The sequence below is a fragment of the Candidozyma duobushaemuli genome (genome assembly GCF_002926085.2).
Source record: "Candidozyma duobushaemuli strain B09383 chromosome Unknown B_B09383, whole genome shotgun sequence".
Classification (NCBI taxonomy): domain Eukaryota; kingdom Fungi; phylum Ascomycota; class Pichiomycetes; order Serinales; family Metschnikowiaceae; genus Candidozyma; species Candidozyma duobushaemuli.
Genome location: NW_020289895.1, coordinates 1,953,804 through 1,974,249, shown reverse-complemented (window position 1 = coordinate 1,974,249; position 20,446 = coordinate 1,953,804). Strand labels below are relative to the sequence as shown.

The window sequence follows — 20,446 nt, the reverse complement described above, 5'->3', positions numbered from 1 at the left end:
TGGTAGATCACAGCGATCTTCTGCACACCTAGGCCGCTTATCTTAGCGACGCAGGACCCCCGCGAAAAGGGTCCTTTGGTCTAGCATAAAGTCAGACACAATTTGAAATGTGACAAATGGATTCATAAAATAAAACGTCTATTCATTGCGGTTGGATTCTGCTATGTTTGTGCAATTTTGGTCGTCACCGCAACTTGTGTAGTGACATGCTCGCTTATTGAACCTGAGCCTCGAGAATGTTCTCCACTGCCAGGTTGACATCGGCATTGAGGTACTTGCAATTGTTCATCACCTGGATCAACTTTTTGATGCCAATCTCAACACGGCCGTCACCGTAGCGGCTCAACTGTTCGAGCACCTGCTCGCGCTGGTTAGGCTCCATGAAGTTCATCTCGTCGAACACCACACGGACCTCGCTGATCTCGGTGATCTTCTTCATTTCGATCGTCTTGGTGAAGTTCTCTACTAAACTCATGTGCTTCAACACGGAGTATTGGGAGGTGGTACCGATGATGAGCAATCTTCTGCCTCCAGGTGGCTTCTTGTTCAAGTTGACAATCAACATTTGCAAGATATCGTTGGAGAAACGAGGACCAATAGGGACGTAATTGATCAAAGTCTCAATCTTATCAATCACCAAGACGTTAAGTGGCGACTTGTAGACATCTCTGAAAGTGTTGTCAATAGTAGCGATCTTCATTGCCTCCGACATGCCCACCAAGTTCTCAGCACTGAGCATTTTGATGTATGGGAAGTCTGACTTGAGCGCCATCATGGATGCAATAGCTGTCTTACCGACACCAGGCTCACCGTGCAACAATACACTGATGAGTCTCTCGGTGTCAGAATTCTTAACCTCCTCGATGTAAGAAGTCAAACGGTCAAACACAGAGTGCACGCGCTTGTTGTATTCAATAACACCATAAGGGAAGTTCAAGTTCAAGTCCTCCTCGTTCACACCGAAGGCGGGCTTGACTTCATTGAGAGCGAGAAGGAACTCGTTTCTCGTCAACTTCATCTTAGCAATGTTCTGGTCGACCTTGGCAATGTTCTCGCTCTTGGTGTATTGGTTGATGGCAAAGGAAGACGCAGAATTGACCAAACCCTCCAATTCAGCACCAGTGAAGTTCTTGGTTGAGTTAGCCAACTCATCAAAGTCAACGTCGTCGGCCAACAAATCATTGTCCTTCATCTTCTTGGTGTGAATCAACAAAATCTCCTTACGGCCCTTCTCGTCAGGCAAAGAGATCTCAATCTGGATTTCGAAACGACCAGGACGCAAAAGAGCATTATCAATCAAGTCCAAACGGTTAGTCATACCGATAATCAAAATATTGTTCAACTGGTCCACACCGTCCATCTTGGCCAAAAGCTGGTTGACAACGTTGTCACCCACACCGGTACCGTCACTACGGCCACCACCTCTCTGCTTGAAAACCGAGTCCAATTCGTCAAAGATGATAATGTGCAATTGAGAGTTCTCGCCCTTGGCCTTGTACTCCTGTTCAGCGTCCTTGAACAAGTTTCTAATGTTCTCTTCGGAAGAACCAACGTACTTGGAAAGCATTTCGGGACCATTGACGATCTTGGGCTCTCTCACATTCAACATCTTACCGATCTGACGAGCAATCAATGTCTTACCAGTACCAGGAGGACCGTAAAGCAAAAGACCCTTGACGTGACGCAATCCCAAATTCTCCACAAGATCTGGAGAAATGATACGCGAGGCGAAAGCTCTACGGAAGATCTGCTGGAACTCGGTGTCCAAACCACCAATGCCCATGTTCTCCAATTTGAAGTCAGGGTTGATGATAGGGTTAGCTCTTGGCTTGTTGGCCATGGATGTCTTAGCGCCCTTCTTCTTGATCAAATTGATCTTGGTGTTCTCGGCGCCGAAGAAGTTGATGTTGGTGCTGTTCATCAAAATGCCTTTGGTGGACAAGTCCTCCGACATCAATCTCTCGGTGTTGCCCAATTGAGACAAATTGAGCACCTGGGCGCCGTGTACAATCACCAAAAAGATGTAGCCCTCGAAATCCATCACGATCGGCTGTGTAGGTTGCAAGATCTGGTTCTCGAATCTTCCCTTGAACACCTCCACAAGCTTCTCCTCGCTGAGATGCACATCCCTAGCCTTACCGGCCGAAAGGAAATCAATCACAAAATCGACTTCTCCGAGGTAATGCGTGTTGTCGCCCAGCTTCTCAAAGATGTTGAACGATTCAAGCGTGACAGGCTGTCCCAAAGACGTTTTGCACCATTTTCTCACATGTCCAGCCAAACCGACAGTACCTCTTGGTTGATCTGGAGTTTTCTGAATGCTGTAGACGAAAGTCTTTTCCAACAAAACGTGCTGGTTGTTGTGGGCTTCTGGGAAATCATCTGGATTCACTGCGATCAAGTTGGCCAACGCAACCTGGTTTCCTGGAGCATTATCGACCTTGAGCTGCTTTTTGAAAGGCGTGACCTGAGGCACCTTGGGCGGCGCTTGATTGTGGTGGATAGCCGGATTACCCGGACCGGGGTTGTTCAGTACTCTGTGGAAGCCTAGTTTCTCCATCATGGTAGTTAGTAGTGAGCTTGCCTGGCGATATACAAGGTCATAGTGCACGTGATCTGGCACGTGATAACGGGTTTTGCAAAAGAAGGATTGGGAAACCTGAAGGCTGGGTTTTTATTATGGGAGACAGATAATTATTTTTGTCGAAAATGAATGGCAAGTATTGCTTTTGTTGTAAGTGGTAAATTGCAGACCTGTACATCGTTATACTGTCCCAAGGTATTGGGGAACATCTCTATGCGTTTAAAAGCTCCCACATTCTTAGAAGATTAATGCAAACTCTAAAAGCTCACGTCGCCCCGGCTTTAGCAATTCCTGAAATACATTGCATTCAAAATGCCACGACGGCCAAGGAAACGGGTAAAGCCCTATGTACTGGACATGCGGCTTATTCTTGGTATTTCACAATACAGAGCCACAGAGGAACATTCTCACCTTTAGACGATTCAGCCTATAGTGGAAGCTGCCATACTGTCTCGGCCTTAACTAAAAGCCAAACTTCGATGACCGATCGCAAAGTAAGTCACAAAAACGAATTCACATTCCGGTTCATGTGCCGTTTGCGTTAACACCCCAGTGGCGCCTCGTGGGCCCATATGGTGGTTGCAAAAATGTCGTCGCAGCCTCAGCAGAGCCTCGTGTATCTCCGCCAAGACTACTCCAAATCTTCTGAAAATTACACCCCGCAATCTTCAGAGTCTAAATAAAATTTCTCTGCAATTCAACGCAATTTGGTCGAATTGACTCGGGGTATGCTGAGGCAGCGACGACATTGTCGCGCCCCTATCCAACACAGCCTGTGGCGCGTTACCGTCCAGCTCAGACCTGATTTGTCAGTACCACAGTGACTGAAAAATTTCAGAATTTCATAATCATCAAAACGACTTTGAATTTTTGAAATCTTTAAATCATCAAAATCAACCCTCATCTCTCTTGTTCCAAAATCTCACCACTGCCTTTCCACAAGCTTCCATGGCCTTCCTGAACCTCCCGATCGTTTATTCCAAAAAATCCTAAAACCCCCGGGCCCTGGACCGTTCCGCTTTATCAGCCCGCATCCATTGTCCTTTTTAAGCGCCACCTTCACGCTTATCTAATCACCGACCCTGGACTAAGGGATGGCTCACATGCTACCGCGATCGGACTTGAACCACTGTGGTGGATCGATTCTGCCGCGGTTACTGTGGCGTCATGTAGGGGAGCGTTCAGGAGGCGTTTTTGGGTGGAAAATTGGCATCGCTGGGGTCGCAAAAAGCCGAATCAGACGATGCTGGCAATTTTTTTTGGATTTATTGGAAACTGGTGGGAATACGCTGGCCTGAACAAGCCGTGTGTACTGCACACAAGACCCACCGTGGTCCAAAGTTAGTAAGAAAGCGGACGTCTAGATTCGCACCGAGGCATATAAAGCCACACCGTTTCGCAGCCATTTTTCCTCATAGATTATAGAAATGTCCGCCGTAATCCAGAAGCCAGCCCCATCTTTCAAGAAGACCGCCGTCGTCGACGGTGTTTTCGAGGAGGTCTCCCTCGAGCAGTACAAGGGCAAGTGGGTCCTTTTGGCCTTCATCCCATTGGCCTTCACTTTCGTGTGCCCAACTGAGATCATCGCTTACTCTGACGCTGTCAAGAAGTTTGCTGAGAAGGACGTTGAGGTTTTGTTCGCCTCCACCGACTCTGAGTACTCCCTCCTTGCCTGGACCAACGTTGCTAGAAAGGACGGTGGCTTGGGCCCAGTCAACATCCCATTGCTCGCTGACACCAACCACTCTCTCTCCAGAGACTACGGTGTGTTGATCGAGGAGGAGGGTGTTGCCCTCAGAGGTATCTTCCTCATTGACCCTAAGGGTGTCTTGAGACAGATCACCATCAACGACTTGCCTGTCGGTAGATCCGTCGACGAGTCCTTGAGATTGGTTGATGCCTTCCAGTTCACTGAGAAGTACGGTGAGGTCTGCCCTGCCAACTGGTCCGAGGGTGCTGAGACCATCAAGCCTGACGTGAAGAACTCCAAGGAGTACTTCGGCAAGGTGAACAAGTAAGTTCACAGTTTATAGACTAATGCCACGGCTCTAATTATGGGAATTGTAGATGAGATGATGAATTGGTAAGATAACAGGATATTTTGATGGATGCTACCACTGCCATGTTGTTGTGACCATGAAGGTTAGACATTTTTCACTTGGCACGCTCATCTGATTGGTGGACGTGAAAGGTTGGAAATTTGAGCCATTGAGTACATTTTGGCGATGCAGCTTTCTTAAATCTGGTTTAATCTGGTTAAAGCTCGACATTGAATGGTTTTTCTTTGGTTGATGGTTTACAATTGGTATAATCTGATGAGCACCACCAACAAGGTATCACACTACTCGAACAATTGAGTCATTTACAGAAAATGGTTGAGTTATCAATCGCTTAACAAACCCGAATTGGTCAGATCCACGTCATCCCAACCATAATTTTTTTCTTTAGAAGCTCCTCTTTGATCTCTATCACACCGATGCGGTTACATTTGCAACCACTGAGAGTTACTCCGACCCAAAACACAAGCAAACCTAAAAATACCCATTGAACCCTATATCCTTCATCTTCAAGAATAATCCTATAATATTGAAATACCCGATTCTACCAAAGCTCAGTACCCATACCTCACAACAGCATATCACTCAAAACTACATCGCAATCGCGAATATAGAGGTTATCACCACCATGACCAAAGAAACATTATTCTACCAGTTCGCTGTGGACTCACAGGTCTTCTTCAGATCCAAATATACCTATGCATTAGTCAACCTCAAACCGCTAGTTCCGGGTCACGTTCTCGTGGTGCCCTTGAGAACCACTGCTCTTCGTTTTGGTGACTTGACTCCATCTGAGTCGCTGGACTACATGACATCGTTGCAGCTCATACAGGGACTCATAAGAAAGGTTTACAAAGCGGATGCACTCAACATTGCCATCCAAGACGGACCCGAAGCCGGCCAGCTGGTTCCTCATCTCCACACTCACTTGATTCCTCGTTTCAAGACAGACGGTTACGGCGATGGAATATACCTGAGATTGGAGAAAATCGACTTGGAGGCGGCCTACAAGGACTTCTTTGCTCGTAAGGCGCAATTCCAAAAAGACGGTGCGTTCAAAGCACCAGATGACGATTCTAGAGAGCCCAGGACTGAGGAGGTCATGAGCAAGGAAGCTGAGTACTTGAAGGCAGAGCTTGAAAAGTACCAGCAGGAGTTGGTTAAGGGAGAGGAGAAGTTTTGATGACGTGACTAGGGCCTGGGGTTCTGACTGCTCTGGTGGGCTTTGATGCAATTGACTTGCACGGCCGCCAGCCATAGACTTTTATAGATCTAGAATTGAAGATTACCGGTAAAATGAATTGAAATGATTTTTCTCCCGTAGCTTTGGTGGTCCTAGTGGGAGCAGGAGGTATCGTTCAGTCCGGCACTTCGATATGGTATTCATACTCCATCTTGCCTCAGGAAGATAGTTCTTTCTTTTTCTTGGGAAAGGATATAAGCAAGAAGAGAAAAGGGCGTCTTTTCCAGATTCCGTTCACTCCATTGTTATTACCTACTCTTTGGTGCCCTACAAGTAACATTTTGCAGCCATTTTGAAGCCTGTAAAGCGAAGTACTGCAAGGCTCTCGGGGACACAAATGTGACTTTTATCGCTTCATAGTATGATGTGCTATAAGCCAGTTGCTGCAAAGAATTGAAATAGACTTTACAGTAATACAACCCAGGATGTATCTCGATTACAGCAAAGTAACGTAATCTTCAACCATGCAGCAGTTTGACATCTTTGGTCCTTGTAAAAAAAGGCCCACTTTGATTCAATTGTTGAAACAACCTTCTTTTCGAATTTATTTTTATTATTCAATTTTTCTCGACTCTTCACAACTTTCAACTATTCTCTAAGTCTTGCGAGTTCTGTCTATCTACAACTGAAGCGCGCCTATATCATAAACCATCAACACATTAGTTCATTCATTAATCATGTCCACCGAACCGCTTGATGAAATCCAGTGGAAATCCCCTGAATGGATCCAACAGTTTGGTCTCCACTCAGGCAATGTGCTTGACTATTTTGCTGAGCTGCCATTTTACGACAGAACTTCAAGTAACCAAGTTCTACGAATGCAGTTTCAGTTCCAACAGATCCCTCCAAACATACACCCACAGAAATACATGCAGCTGAAACTCAGTGAAATGGTAGGCATCGAGTTTGTCGTGGCCTACGTCAGAGAGCCTGATTTCTGGATCGTCAGAAAGCAACGCAGACTAGACCCCAACACAACCAGAACAGAGCAAGATTACTATATTATCGGCGCCAACGTGTACCAAGCACCTAAAATCTACGATATACTCAGCGCTAGGCTTCTTTCAAGCGTCTTGCTGATGCGCAAATCCATCGATTTGCTCAACAACATGACAAACTTCAGCATTTCGGAGGGTGGGCACATTTACCCTTCAGAAAAGGATTCTGCTGGGACTACAGAAAAGAAAATCAACACGAACCCGCCCTCTGCACTTCCTTCTACTACGAATATTAGTGGTCAAAACACGGCTACTCCGCTGTTCCCTACCCCAACTCCAGGTACAGCTCAACAAGGCACCAACGGAGAACCTGGCCTGGGCTCCATCATGAGCAATGTTTCCAACGTAAACAGCGAGGTCTCTGCCACTGCATTTAATAATTTGCTCAGCACGGTAATGGCCTCCAACAACGAGAATATGTATTTGGACGATATTCCTTTGTACGGGAAGGGCAGCACAGTAGAGCTGCTTGGACTCAAGCTTAATCTCAATGATGATGATGATGATGATTAAGAGAGGGCGTCAACAAATGATTGATGATTGATCTTGTTGCCTTGATGGCAACAATTTGCGAGGAACGAAGAAGAAATATCTCCACCAACCACAGTAATTCAGAAGAGGCGATATGAAAGCTTCTCATAAGATAATGACCAGGACCCTCTCACAAATCTCACGTCATCTCAAATTCCTAGCAATTGCCCAGACGAAGTCAATCAACTTGTCTCCCTACAGCTAGCAGATAATACTTACAACGCGTTAAGCCTATAGAAAAAGATAATTCTGCAACACTCAAAGCTCGTCCTTCTTGACAGCAGACTCCTTGGCGGCCTTCTCCTCCTTGGTGAGCTCAAGCTCACCGGCAGCGGCGATCTTCAACTCCTTCTTGGGTCTGTCACCGTAAGCGGTCTTTACCTTCTCCATGTAGTCAACAACGTCCTTACCGTCGATAACCTCACCGAAGACAACGTGGGCGTTGTTCAACCATGGGGTCAAGACAGTGGTGATGAAAAACTGCGAACCATTGGTGTTACGGCCGGCGTTGGCCATCGACAATCTGTAAGGTCTGTCGTGCTTCAACTCGAAGTTCTCGTCGTCGAACTTACCACCGTAGATGGACTTGCCACCAAAGCCCTTACCGGTCTCGAAGTCACCACCCTGGAGCATGAACTTGGGGATGATTCTGTGGAAGATAGAACCGGTGTAACCGAACTTAGGGTCTTCGGAGATGGCCAATTGTCTGAAGTTTTCAGCGGTCTTGGGCACAACAGTGCCGAACAAACCAATGGTGATTCTACCAATGTGCTCACCCTCCTCCTCAATGTCAAAGTAGACCTTGCTGGTGAATGGAGGGTTTTCTGGCAAGTCGCCACCGGCAGCAACGAGCTTGAAGAATGCAAAAATCGTGGCGATGATCGCAGCAAAAGTGAAGGCTTTCATCATGGTGAAGTGGAAGAAACGAGAAAGACGAGATTGATGCGTGGCTCCAACTGCGCGCCAGAGGCAGGTCTGGCTGCAAATGCCGCCACAAGATGAGGTGGGCATTGAAGAGGCAAATTTGATGGAAAAGCTAGATGATCAATCACTTTTTTATTGAAACGTATGTTGATGGCTCCTGGAGAATGATATGTGGAACTAGTGAAGGTGGATGCTCAGTACACCAGAAGGTGTTGCGCTGCATCGCCATGTCGTTTCGTAAAAGTCGTGCTAGCATAATTGACTCTCTGGATGAATCACAATTGATTGCGTCCTTCAAATGAAATGGTCGGTGTACCAATTGCTGTTGTATGTGATTTGCTACCATTGATCACACAACTTTTAAGGCGAGCAGAGAAAGCAAGCATGTTGGACTCAGGCTGGGAGCATAAATGAAGTGAAATATCAATATACGGCTTCAATTTTTCCCCGATTCAATCATCTTTCATTGTCGTGAAGCGATTCATCTTCTGCCAGTGATGAAGACTACAATAAACCAGTCCATGGTATACTATAGACCACACTCGAGAGGTCAATTTCAAATTTAGAAAACATTTTAGGGAAAACGTATATCTTCGAACTTTCAAGATCAGTTGACTCATTCTTACAATGCACAATGAATATGGATAAAACTTCCTCCTCAAGCACAAGCACACCACATCTCCTTACAACCCTGTCCTTCGTCCGTTGATTTCTATGTACAATTAAAATTCTCTCTCGCCCTTCTCCTCAGCTGCCTGTTCGGATGAGGCCCACTTCTCCTTCTCTTCAAGCCTCTCCAAGGCCTTTCTCTTCGCTTTCACCAATCTGGCGTTTCTCTCACCACCGTTCGTCTTACGGCCCTTCTTGTGCTCCCTCAAAGGCTCCAAGTCATTGACAAACTTGTGTCTCCATCTTAGTAAGTATCGCCTGGGAGCGGTGTCGATGCCCATTTTCTTCATCTGCTTGGAGGAGGTACCAAGGAACTTCTCCAAATCGCCCTCGAATGCGTCCAAATGCTCGATGGAGTTTCTTCCGATCAACTTGAGGAACGTTTCCAAATCGTGAACATTCTCCTTTGTTCTGGTGGAAGTGTTGATCCTGAATACCTGGGGTGAAGTGGAAAACAACCTAGAGACGGCCGTTTGAGATGCAGAAAAGGGGGTCTGGTGGAGAAAAACCGGCCGACTCACCGGGAGAATTCGGCGGGCCAGGCTTTTCAAAGCTGAAAATGCAAACATGTGGGCTAGTTGATGTTGAAGCGCTCAGTACTAAATTTTTCAATACTAGGTAGTGCCGCGCTCAAATCAGTGCTAAGTACTAGGATGGTTAAGCCAGAGTCTACATGGAATTCTTCGCTGCAGCAGTGCTGCTAATGTATTCTATGGAACTACAACAAGCCCTTGTTCTTGAACTCCTGCAACAAGGAGTTACCCAATCTAGCGGGGGACTTCTCGACGACAACACCGGCAGACTCCAAAGCAGTGATCTTGGAGTTGGCGTCACCCTTACCGCCAGCAACAATGGCACCGGCGTGACCCATTCTTCTACCTGGTGGAGCAGAAACACCGGCAATGAAGGACACAACTGGCTTAGGGCCCTCTGGTCTGGTCAAGTTGTGCTGCTTCAAGAACTCGGAGGCATCCTCCTCGGCGGTACCACCAATCTCACCAATCACGATGATACCCTCAGTCTCAGGGTCGTTCAAGAACAAGGTCAAGGCGTCAATGAAGTTGGTACCTGGGAATGGGTCACCACCCATACCAATGACCAAGGACTGACCCAAACCAACCTGGGTGGTCTGGGCAACGGCCTCGTAGGTCAAGGTACCGGACTTGGAGATGATACCAACTCTACCTCTCTTGTGGATGTGGGAAGGCATGATACCGATCTTGCACTGCTCTGGGGCAATCAAACCGGGACAGTTAGGACCGACCAATCTGGTCTTGGACTGGGTCTTCAAGATCTGGGCAATTCTCAACATGTCGTGCTGGGGAATACCCTCAGTGATGGCCACAGCCAAGTCGATCTCGGCCTCAATGGCCTCCTCAATAGCACCAGCGGCAATGGAAGGTGGCACAAAGATACCGGTAGCGTTGGCACCGGTCTCCTTGATGGCGTCCTTGACAGTAGCGAAAACTGGCTTGCCCAAGTGCTCAGTACCGGCCTTTTTGGGGTTGGTACCACCGACGACCTTGGTACCGTAAGCAATGGCCTGTTCAGCGTGGAAAGTACCTTGTCTTCCGGTGAAGCCCTGGTAGATCACCTTGGTGTCCGCGTTGACCTTCAAGTTTTTGATGGTCAGGGCGTAGTTTTTAGCGGGGGCGGTGGAGGCGAAGCCACGGGCAAACTGCTTGGACAACATGGTTGATTTGTGAATGAGGTTGTTGTTAACTTCGTTGGTTTTCTCGTTTTTGTCGGGCGTATAGTCTCCGCCAATGGGCCCGTGCACCGCGACTCCCTGGAAACCCCGAGGCCGCGGTTCTCCCCGGGCAGGCTACGACGGAGGTTTTGGGAGGGTTGGAATTGGGGAATTGTAGGGCGATGGCAGCGGGAGGTGTAGAAGTCATGCTGGTTTCGTCAGAGTCAAACGGAGTCAAGTGGTGCCGGAGTCAGTGTAAAACGTGTGGGCTTTTCCGCACCGAGGATGGGTGCAAAACCTGTGGCAGAAAGGGGAATAACAGTTTTCCCGAAAATGCATTGAGCAGCCGGACTTGGGCACGGCAATTGATCCATGCGTTCTTGAATTGAATTTTTACGAATATGAATTTTACAGTTTTTGGAATTCTTAATTTAGTGAAGATAATTGAAAAAACCAGAACTCGTGGCGCCCTTCGGTGTGTCCTCTGAGCGTTTAACGCACCGGGGCATGTCGGAGTACCAGAAGTCAGAAAAAAAAAAAAAAAAAAAAATGAAACCGTTGAATCTCCACGCGTGCTGTCTGGAGTCCAGATCAAAGGTTGATTTAAAAATTCTTAGTTTTTCTACTTCACTGAAAAATGCATCTCTGAAATTTTCAATTGACCACAGTGGATCAGTCGGACTTCTCGCTTCAGCCAATTGAGATGTGTAGCAGTCCGATTGAGTATTGGTGGAAACATGTAGACTTTCAGATCGGCTTTGGGTTTCTTGCGATATTGACTCTGACAACTTCTTCTAGGACTCTCCTACTCGACAAGAGCTGATGCAATGTGTTTCCTAAACAGGTGCCAACATCTGTAATAAATCTCTGTATATCTCGTTTTAGGGCCATCGTTCCTCAACTGGTTTCTTGAACTCCGAGTATAATGGCAATACAATGCCATTGTCTTGTCCGAAACCATAGCTGCCATTACCCAGCGTGCTGCTATTCTACATCCAATTTCCTCATACCGTATCTATCTTTTAATAGTTGAACAAACTCTTGTAGTAGAGCGTCCGCGAGTTGAGAAGCTCCCAGTCTGCCGAGGTGATCCACATCTCGTTGGCCACCTTCAAGCGCCCAAAAACACTCGCTCCCTTCCATGTCAATTCTCTTGGATCGTACTCCTTTGGAGGCGGGAGCACATTCACAGCCACAACCAGACCTTGATCACTGAGTCCATCAGCACGATCAAGATCCACGTAAAGCTGTGTTTCGCTGTCAATGGCATCGAGTTCCTCCTCCGTCAACTCCACATCATCAGACGACAGACCTCCCTTCTTTTTCTTCTTGGCCTCTTCGATCAATTGCTTGCGCTTATTGTCCATCTTGTCCTTCTCTTTGCTGACGTATGTGAGAACATCATCCAAGGCACTGGACGACAAGAACTTGGGCCGCCAGATGTTGATTCTGTCATTGAGAAGAACATCGAAGTTATCGAATTTGGCCAAACCTCCGCCAACAACGAGCAAGTTGTCATAAAGCTTTCTAGCTTTGCCAAAATCCGTAGCAATACCAGCGTTGGTGATAGATTCGATGATGGCCTTATCAAGAGGCGCTATAACAGGCAGCAGAGTGTCAATCTGACCCTGTGTGTTCAATGCTTTTGGAGCACTGGCCTGTTTCAGATTAGCCTTTTCCTCTGCAAGCTTTACCAATAATGCCTCATCTGTCATATCTGAGTAGGCATGACCCGCTTGTAAGTTTTCGTGTGCTTTGGAGTAGGGATTGTTAGGCTCACCAGTATACTGATCAAAAGATTCAGGAAGCAATGGCCTTTCCCTATGCTCTTTGGGAATGCCAAATATGTCGGGGTAGAAGAGCCCAAGAGGCGCTAGCATCACCTCATCGTAAACCTTGAACAAATACTTCTCTGTTTGCTTTCCGGGCTTTTTCTTGTAGAAGTCATAAAGTTGTACGGCGATGTCTGCGTCATTAAATGTACCGTACTCGTGTTTGATGGCCTCAGCCAATTGCCAGTCATCATTGAAGGAGCTTAAATCAATGTCCTGGTATGGAAATTTTTGTTGCAATAGTAGCTTTGTGAGAGTCTCAGTGACGTGCTTGCCGCCGTAGTCAAGACGGATTCTGGAGTCGTTGATGATCATACCTTCATCAACGCAAGAAATGGTGGTCATTTCGGAACCAACATCAACGACACAAGCCGAAGAGGCAGTAGCACCAAATGTAGCTGCGACGGCTTCCTGAATGATGCCCACTTTACCGAAACACACAGAGTGAAGAAGAAGATCACACCAGGTCTCCACGTATGCCTTGTCGTATAGGTCAGGAATCACAAGCAAGCACTTGAGATTTGCCAATTCCTGCGGGCTTTTTCCAACATTGATTTGCTCCAAAGCAGCTTGGGTGAGACGAGTCACATCACCAAAGAGCTCCTGAGGAGACAGGTAGTCCGCTGTGCTTTGATTGAACGTACCATTGACAATGGGAAAACGGTGATGCCATTCGTCGAAAGACTCGCTGATGGGAATATCCAAGGCGGGAGCGCCGGCAATGAATTCGTTGTTGAGAAGTTCGTCGTTTTCTGGTAACCAATTCTTGGGCGAGGGCTCGTTGTTCACGTCGATAGGCTCTCCTCTTTGCTTACTGTTGAACTCAGCGGCCTGATCTCGGGAGTTGGGCTGTACGCGGCGCTTGTAGTATCTCATTCTGGCCTTGAAGTCCTTGGTTACAATACCCTTCAATTCCTCAAAGTGTTCACCAAAATCGACTTCACCATCGACAATTCTTCTCAAAGGCAATTTCTGATGGCTTTTTTCTGCAAGCTTTCTTTTAAAGGCAACGACGGCGGGAACAGCGACAGGAGTAGGATCAGTGGCTCGACCCAAGCGGATAAAGGAAGATCCAGGCTGGAGCACAATGGTATCGTGTCCTGCTTTCTTCACTCTAGAGCCACCGTTTTCGGTTTCTTCTTCATCATTTTCGTCGTTGTCGTTATCGTCATCGTCGTCTTCGTCCTCGTCATCTTCCTCCGTTTTCTTGTCGGAGTTGGCGCTCTTGGGTTTCAGAAGACTCAGCTTCTCGTTACGCCAGTTTCGGATCAACGTAGCCTGCTCATCTTTCTTCAAGTACTCTGCAAAGTAGTTCTTCTGGTTGATCAACGGCACTGTCTTTACAGCAGTGAGCTTGAAGCCGTTGTGCTCTTCGAAACGGCCAATTCCAGTTTTCTTCAAGTTCTGAGCGATTGTGGCCGCCGCCTTAATACGGCCCTCTCGACGCCGCTGTAACACCTCTTCTGAAGGCTTTTTTGTTGTTTTGGCCGCTGTTTTGCGCTTCTTCTTATCCTGTTCGTCTTCGTTGGAATTCGCCTTCTCCTTCTCAGGAGAGCCAGCGGTCGCCTCCTCGGTGTTATTTGCCGGTGCTGGCGACGAAGGCAAAGCCAAGTGTTCGTCCTCCTCTTCTTTTACGGCAGGTGTTGCCGAATGGTCCATGATCTGTTGAGTTGGTGGAGGTGTTTTTTCAACACTGATATCGCGAACTGGCTGCAAAGTAGTGGTGAGGGTGAGACAAAAGTAGCCGGGAGAGGTAAATGTTGAGGATAAAAATGGATCTAATTGAATGCTAAATGATGATGTCTAATTGAATGCTAAATGACGATATCTTATCTGTTGAACATGCACCAGGGACCTACTCTGTAGTGTAGTCAGGCAACAAACCATGCTTTAATGCTCTTTTTATAGATCGACCATTCTCTATTCTAGTTGGACTAGGCTACATTCCGCAATTTCTTTATTGAAAATTGACATTTTCATACACATTCCATTGCCTACACTTTGAAGGGTGAGCGCTCCATTTTCAATAATGGAAAACGATGTATGATATATGAAATAAGTAAATAATGCTGCGACACCATGTGTCGATTTGCGAACTGTTCTCAACAGTATCACTGTCCCAGAGTCTTATGGTCGTTGAAACAGCCAAAGATTATGCATCAAATGTCAAAAAGTCTCTCTGTCCTCAATAGAGCGGTATGATTACGCGTAGATCAGGGCTCAGTAGTCAAGCGCTACCTTGGGCCGAGGGGAACGCTGCTCAACAGGACGCTTTCCGTTTTGCTTTCCAGCAAAGCGGTCGGGGTAGCTGACCTGTGGACTAGCAGTTCCTGACCTCTGGAACCGGTCCTGACTCTGCAATTGGCCTGTCAGCGGCGCCAGAACGACACCAGAGCCGCTATTCGTCTTCTTATGACGAGACAAATGCATAATGCCTTGCGCCATATTGCTTTCATTGTAATAGTCCCAAAGCTTGCGCTTCCAACCGGCGAGAAGATTGTGCATTTCGAACAACTTCATCACACGGCGCTTTTTCTCTTGCGTAGTGCCGCTCTGGTCCTTGAGCAAACTATCATGCAAGTTCTTGTACTCCAGGTACTTTGAGTAGAAATTCAGCGCCAATCGCTTGTAGTACTGCTGGCGCTTGTCGTTGCTTGTAGGGGCCGGTTTGGAAGGCAATGCAGGAGAAGCTCTGGGCAAGCTCAGGAGCTTCATGTCATCTTCGCTGTGGTCGTTGTCGTCATTGTGCTCCTCGTTGATCAGCGAGGGCAGGGTGTAAGAAGTAGCGTTGCTGAAGGTGCTCTGGTTGCTGCCGGAGCTGTTGGACCGTTTGCCCTCCTTCTTGGCCTTCTTGGAGTGTCTCTCGTCTTCCGAAGACGAGGACAGCAGCAGCGAGGCCACAAACTTCTTACTCGATTCGGCAGAATGCTTCAATGGAGACTCGTCGTTGCGAGGTCTCTTGCGCTTCTCCTCCACTCTAGGAGAGGCAGAGCGCTTTGGAGATGGAGAGCCAGGCTTTGCCGAGAGAAGACCGCCGCCAAGGGCCGCAGGCTTCTTGTCTTCAGCCTTCTCTAGCGGCTTCTCCGTGATGCGGCGCCGGAGCGGATGGGTATCCAGATACCCTAGTCTGCTCAAGGCGTGGTGGGCATTTTCAATGACGAGGGCCCTCTCATAGGGCGTGAACGGGCACAGCCACGGACGCAAGTCCTTGTATGCCTTGTCCTTGAGGATGACGTAGTCGTGATGCTGGTCTGTGTCTGTGAGGCCCAAGGCGACGCTTGGGTATGTGTCTGTTTCGGTGAAGGAGGAGCTGGGCATGGACAGATTATAGCTCTGGGTGTGAGTCAGGAATAAGCGGTCCATTTCGGCCGGGGAGATCCGGCCGTTGGCGTTGATGCGGGTCTCGACCTCTCGTCTAGTGGTGGGGCCCAAAGCGACCAATGCAAGGAACTTGGTGGAAGCGTCTCCCCTGGCGTCTACGGCGTAGAGACCGTGCTCATGTAGCGACAGCTTACGGGCGTGCTCGAAGGAGGGCTTCTCTGGAAGCAGCAGTTTCGGCTGGACAGGGCCTTTTGGTGGTTCTTGATCTGGCGAGGGTCTGTGAGCACATTGAGCCGTTCCGTGACGGTTCCGGCAAAGTCGTAGGCGCTGTTGGCCCTAGCATTGTAGATATCGAACCGGAGCAGCTCGTTGCTCGAGGAACAAGGGTAGACAAGCAGATCGCCTACTTTGATCAGCTGTGGGTTAGTCATGGACGAGAAGCGATTCCAACGGATACATACAAACTGGCCGTTTTTCACCACCAACTTGGGCACGGTGCCTTTTTTCTGAAGCCCTCGGAGCAGCGCTAGCACCTCCAGGTTGAGTCTGAGCGCCACGGCCTCTGGGGCCTTGTCCTTAGGTGGGTTCAAGACGGACACCTTCGGACCATGGCGATGCAAGGAATTTGGAAAACGGGTTTTTTTTTGAAGTGAAAAGGAGAAACGACGCTTTTTCAGCCTTGGGAAATTGCTGGCGAGTCACGAAATGAAGGGCTGTCTGGAAGAAGAAGTAGAGTCAGGCCGCAGAATGCGAATGGGCCAAAAGTGGAGTGGGACGCCCTGAGCAGGAGGAGGTGATGCCCCAACGGTACACAATTTGGGAGAAAATCGATTCGTGTGGATTTTAAAATTTGAAGAGAATGTCAAAAAAGGACAATTTGTTTTTTGTTTATGTGTTTTTGTCGTTGGCCTTTTCGCTTCACCTTCGTGCTATTTCTGGCGTTCTGGCGTGGGCGTGAAAGGACGATAAGGAGTAGGGTGATGCCACGGTGAAGTCGTGTATTGGGCGAGAGACGGGAATATGGTGATTTTCAGAAATCCGTTGAATTATGAATTTACGTATTTTGGGTCTCCAGGAGTAAATGAGTCCAGCTGCTGTGCCATTGTGCAACTGTAGGCAGCGAGCCAAGACAGTTTAGGCAGAGGGCCTACAGCGCAACCATTCTAGAAGCCCACGAGATACACAGAGGAAGGAAAGAAAAGAAATTCGAATTCGATGGATTTGGATTTGGAGTTTCAGAATTTAGAAAATGACCCGTTCGAGCCCTCCATGGCCCTGGTAGACCAGCTGCTGAGTGACCCTGCGAGACGCCATAAACTTTTCACTTTAACTTTCGCAGGCCCAGCCGGGCAAGCAGGCATTTGAAGTTGATTATTTTTTTTTTACTATGAAAAGCAATTAATATAAAAGCAATTAATCAGGGACGCTTCACATTCTGTTTGAAAACCTCCAGCAAATGGCAGGTTGGCTTGACCGTCTGACGGGCCATGCCTGAATAGGCGCCAAGCAGCACATAACCGGTAGCCGGTGGTTGGGTTTCCAAACCAGCACTAGGGAGGTCCGTGGTTTGCGACCCTGCTTTGGCTGACTTAAAAGAGGCGGTTATCATGCATGAATTTGCCTTTTTGAAATGTGTATTTAGCCTGGTTGAGTTTGGAAAATGGCGGCTTTAGGCTATTGAGAACGCAAAACTGGGGCTACTATCGAGGACCGCAGATCATTCAGGTTCGCCTAGACGAGAGCTCACGGTGCAGACTGGTGAGATGGAAGCAATTCTATTTAAGAGGTTGCAACCAAGCAAAAGCAGAAAAGAGTTTAGATGATCATGATTTGGGGAAATTTATAGCAAGGCCTTCAGTGATGGTGCTACGTATTTAGGGTGCTGCTCGTGGTCTCAGGAATATTAGCTCCAACATCAGTATGCCATTTTTTAAAGACACCTTGGGCGAGAATGAATTGCCAATCTCAAATTTCGCCGATGGTGCAACTTTCTCTGATTGCTTTCAATAATCAAAATGCCCTTGGTTTGGCAGCCTGCCACTGCTAAAATGGGAAATTCCGGAGCACCGTGAGCCTCTAGACGAGAAAAGCCCACCCGCTCAGCCCCAGACCGCTCGCCAACCACCGCCAAACGACTTTTCTCAAAACCTGTCCTACAAAAAACTGCTATATTTTCACCAACTTTTTCTTATCTGGCCCCGCTTTGTTCCACTTCAGCAGCCATGCAGATTCATGTTTTGGCTGCGAAACGAGCAACCAGTCATGGAAGCGACCCCAGAGATTTTTCAAAAATGCTTCAGAAGTTGATTCCATAAAATTTACTATGCTGTCACTTCAAGCCTCCCCCTCCATCATCCACCACCATGACCTGATCCATCGCCCCATTAGACAGAGGTTGACAAGAAGAAGGACAATCGAAACAATGGTCCAGCCACCCCGCCCCTGCCTCACAAAAACGGCACCACCCAACGGCACCACATACACAGCCGTTTGTCAAAATAAAAGAAACACAGACCCCTTTTTTTTTTTTTCCTTTCTTTTGCTTTTTGCTATAATGGCTTTGAAGCAGCAACCGGTCGTGCGCGGCTCATAGCGGCTATCGCGAGCACCCCCCCAGCCCACAGCAAACCGCAGTCATCAGTTGCCTTGTCTCACCTCTTTCTTCCACTCAATCTAGTATATTATGTTGAAGTGGGTCCAGTCCGGTCTTTCCGTTGTCGCAGGCACCGCCGAGCCAGAGTATGGCCGTGAAGCCATCCATCCAATCACCGATTTCATCAAGAAGGGTGACCCTGTTTCTAGAGAAACCACGTCTGAGGACTTTGCCTGGAGAAAGCCTGGCTACACCAACGTGGAGACCCAGACTTTCTACTTTTCCGATTTGAAAACGGGATACACTGGTTTTGCCCAGATCATCCACTCCAATCTCATGGGCGTCAAGACCACTGCTCAGTTCACCTTCAGATTGTATAACAACGAGAAGGGCGCCGATGACCCAAACGCCATCTGGACTTCCACCGCGTTGGAGGAGTTCCGTGCTGAGGGTTCCAACTTCTACGCTAAGAACTTGTCCTTTGAGCTTGCTGACGATGGCGTCACCTACCACTTGAAGTCGCTAGTCAACGAGGATTCCTTGGTCGACTTGACCGTCAAGAGATTGACCCCTGGTGTCGTTTTCGGAAAAGACGGTACCACCCTCTACGGTGACGACTTGGAGAACCCATGGGGCTCCATGAGACACGCCTTCTGGCCTAGATGTAGCGTCACGGGTAAGCTCTCGTTGAAGAACAACGTGCAGCTTGAGATTGACGGCTTCACCATGTTTGTGATGGCTTTGCAGGGCATGAAGCCCCACCACGCTGCCAAATCCTGGAACTTCCTCAATTTCCAGAGCCCACACTTTTCCGCCGTGCAGATGGAGTTCACCACCCCTCGCTCTTACGCCACCACAAAGGTCAACATTGCCATTCTTGCCAAGGACGACAAGGTGGTGCTCACGTCGATTGACAACGAGGTGACCCACGAGGACGCTGAGATCGACGAAGTCGGCTGGAACGTCCCCAAGGGCATCACCTTCAACTTCTCCAAGGACGGCCCAGACTCCGAAACCGTGGCCGTTGTCTCTGGTAAGTTGAACCAGTTGGTCGAGCGTGTGGACGTGATGGCTGAGATCCCTCAATTCGTCAAGAACATCGTTTCTGGCGTTTCGGGTGCCAAGCCATACATTTACCAGTTCTGCAACCCATTGAGCATTAAGTATGGCTCTGAGACCGAGGAGGGTATCGGTTTCAACGAGGCTACTTTCATCTCCGACTAAAGCAACGACGGCTGAGCGACCGCATAAATCATAAAAAACCATATAGCTCCAGGTCTCTCGCTGCACAAGTAAAGTGGGTCCCCAGCACTAATTTACCTCCCGCTGGTCCCATACTATATATTTGATTTAATACGTTAATGAATTAGATTAGAAAGAGGGCGTAGGAGAGGGAGGCAATTCTCCATGGTCAGTGATCAGGGTAGTTTCCTATGGCCACATAATGAGCGAAATTGGTGATTCAAACAATAAAATAAATTGATGAAATAGAAAGGTTTTAAAAAATTGCAGTGTGTAAATAAAGGTGGATGGTATTGATCGCTAAAAGCTGCAAAAAAGATAACGACAACTGCAGGACTCGAACCTGCGCGGGCAAAGCCCAAAAGATTTCTAATCTTTCTCCTTAACCACTCGGACAAGTTGCCTTCTATGCGGAAACTTACATCACAAAACAATTAGAGCTGCATGGTGAAAGACTTGCACGTGCTCCATATCACGTGCAAGGTCAAGCACTTTCCAGGTTTAGGACTATACTAGACCGATTGGGAAGGTGGCTGCAATGCTTAAGCGACAGCTATTCGACATATGAAGAGGGAAGGATGAATGAATGATTTTATTTTTAGCGATTGTGATTTATAAAAAGCAAAAGTTCCAATAAATTAAATGGATAAATGCACAATCTTAATCATTCATCTTCAAAGTTCTGCTGAACCATAAAATCTACACTCTCAGACTTCGTAACTCGTCATATTTGACAGATTCTATAAATCAAATGATTCTTCT

At 47.7% G+C, this 20,446-nt stretch overlaps 9 protein-coding genes and 1 non-coding gene across 10 annotated transcripts; 4 read left to right on the top strand and 6 right to left on the bottom strand. All coding sequences in view use genetic code 12, as the record gives it.

The window, feature by feature from the left end:
- Positions 1–214: 214 nt before the first annotated feature.
- On the bottom strand, positions 215–2,563 carry SEC18 (AAA family ATPase; the record flags this gene model as incomplete). The annotated part of the gene is made up of 1 exon (XM_025480827.1): positions 215–2,563. One exon carries the CDS (start codon positions 2,561–2,563, stop codon positions 215–217), a length of 2,349 nt encoding a protein of 782 aa, XP_025335127.1.
- A 1,448-nt stretch (positions 2,564–4,011) lies between these two features.
- TSA1B (Tsa1bp) lies at positions 4,012–4,602 on the top strand (the record flags this gene model as incomplete). The annotated part of the gene is made up of 1 exon (XM_025480826.1): positions 4,012–4,602. One exon carries the CDS (start codon positions 4,012–4,014, stop codon positions 4,600–4,602), a length of 591 nt encoding a protein of 196 aa, XP_025335126.1.
- Positions 4,603–5,269: 667 nt separating this feature from the next.
- On the top strand, positions 5,270–5,824 carry HNT2 (bis(5'-adenosyl)-triphosphatase; the record flags this gene model as incomplete). Its single annotated transcript, XM_025480825.1, has 1 exon — positions 5,270–5,824. The coding sequence occupies one exon, from the start codon at positions 5,270–5,272 to the stop codon at positions 5,822–5,824; it is 555 nt and encodes a 184-aa protein (XP_025335125.1).
- A 737-nt stretch (positions 5,825–6,561) lies between these two features.
- Positions 6,562–7,395, top strand: CXQ87_002310 (mediator of RNA polymerase II transcription subunit 6; the record flags this gene model as incomplete). The annotated part of the gene is made up of 1 exon (XM_025480824.1): positions 6,562–7,395. The coding sequence occupies one exon, from the start codon at positions 6,562–6,564 to the stop codon at positions 7,393–7,395; it is 834 nt and encodes a 277-aa protein (XP_025335124.1).
- Positions 7,396–7,671: 276 nt separating this feature from the next.
- Positions 7,672–8,322, bottom strand: CYP5 (peptidylprolyl isomerase family protein; the record flags this gene model as incomplete). The annotated part of the gene is made up of 1 exon (XM_025480823.1): positions 7,672–8,322. One exon carries the CDS (start codon positions 8,320–8,322, stop codon positions 7,672–7,674), a length of 651 nt encoding a protein of 216 aa, XP_025335123.1.
- A 737-nt stretch (positions 8,323–9,059) lies between these two features.
- CXQ87_002308 (uncharacterized protein) lies at positions 9,060–10,699 on the bottom strand (the record flags this gene model as incomplete). The annotated part of the gene is made up of 2 exons (XM_025480822.1): positions 9,060–9,435; positions 9,729–10,699. 2 exons carry the CDS (start codon positions 10,697–10,699, stop codon positions 9,060–9,062), a joined length of 1,347 nt encoding a protein of 448 aa, XP_025335122.1.
- Positions 10,700–11,718: 1,019 nt separating this feature from the next.
- On the bottom strand, positions 11,719–14,187 carry ARP8 (Arp8p; the record flags this gene model as incomplete). The annotated part of the gene is made up of 1 exon (XM_025480821.1): positions 11,719–14,187. The coding sequence occupies one exon, from the start codon at positions 14,185–14,187 to the stop codon at positions 11,719–11,721; it is 2,469 nt and encodes an 822-aa protein (XP_025335121.1).
- Positions 14,188–14,748: 561 nt separating this feature from the next.
- Positions 14,749–16,459, bottom strand: CXQ87_002306 (uncharacterized protein; the record flags this gene model as incomplete). The annotated part of the gene is made up of 3 exons (XM_025480820.1): positions 14,749–16,023; positions 16,044–16,424; positions 16,457–16,459. 3 exons carry the CDS (start codon positions 16,457–16,459, stop codon positions 14,749–14,751), a joined length of 1,659 nt encoding a protein of 552 aa, XP_025335120.1.
- A 2,073-nt stretch (positions 16,460–18,532) lies between these two features.
- SVF1 (Svf1p) lies at positions 18,533–19,666 on the top strand (the record flags this gene model as incomplete). Its single annotated transcript, XM_025480819.1, has 1 exon — positions 18,533–19,666. One exon carries the CDS (start codon positions 18,533–18,535, stop codon positions 19,664–19,666), a length of 1,134 nt encoding a protein of 377 aa, XP_025335119.1.
- Positions 19,667–20,006: 340 nt separating this feature from the next.
- Positions 20,007–20,088, bottom strand: CXQ87_002304. Its single transcript has one exon. It is a non-coding gene; the product is annotated as a tRNA-Ser (tRNA).
- Between the last annotated feature and the right edge of the window lie 358 nt (positions 20,089–20,446).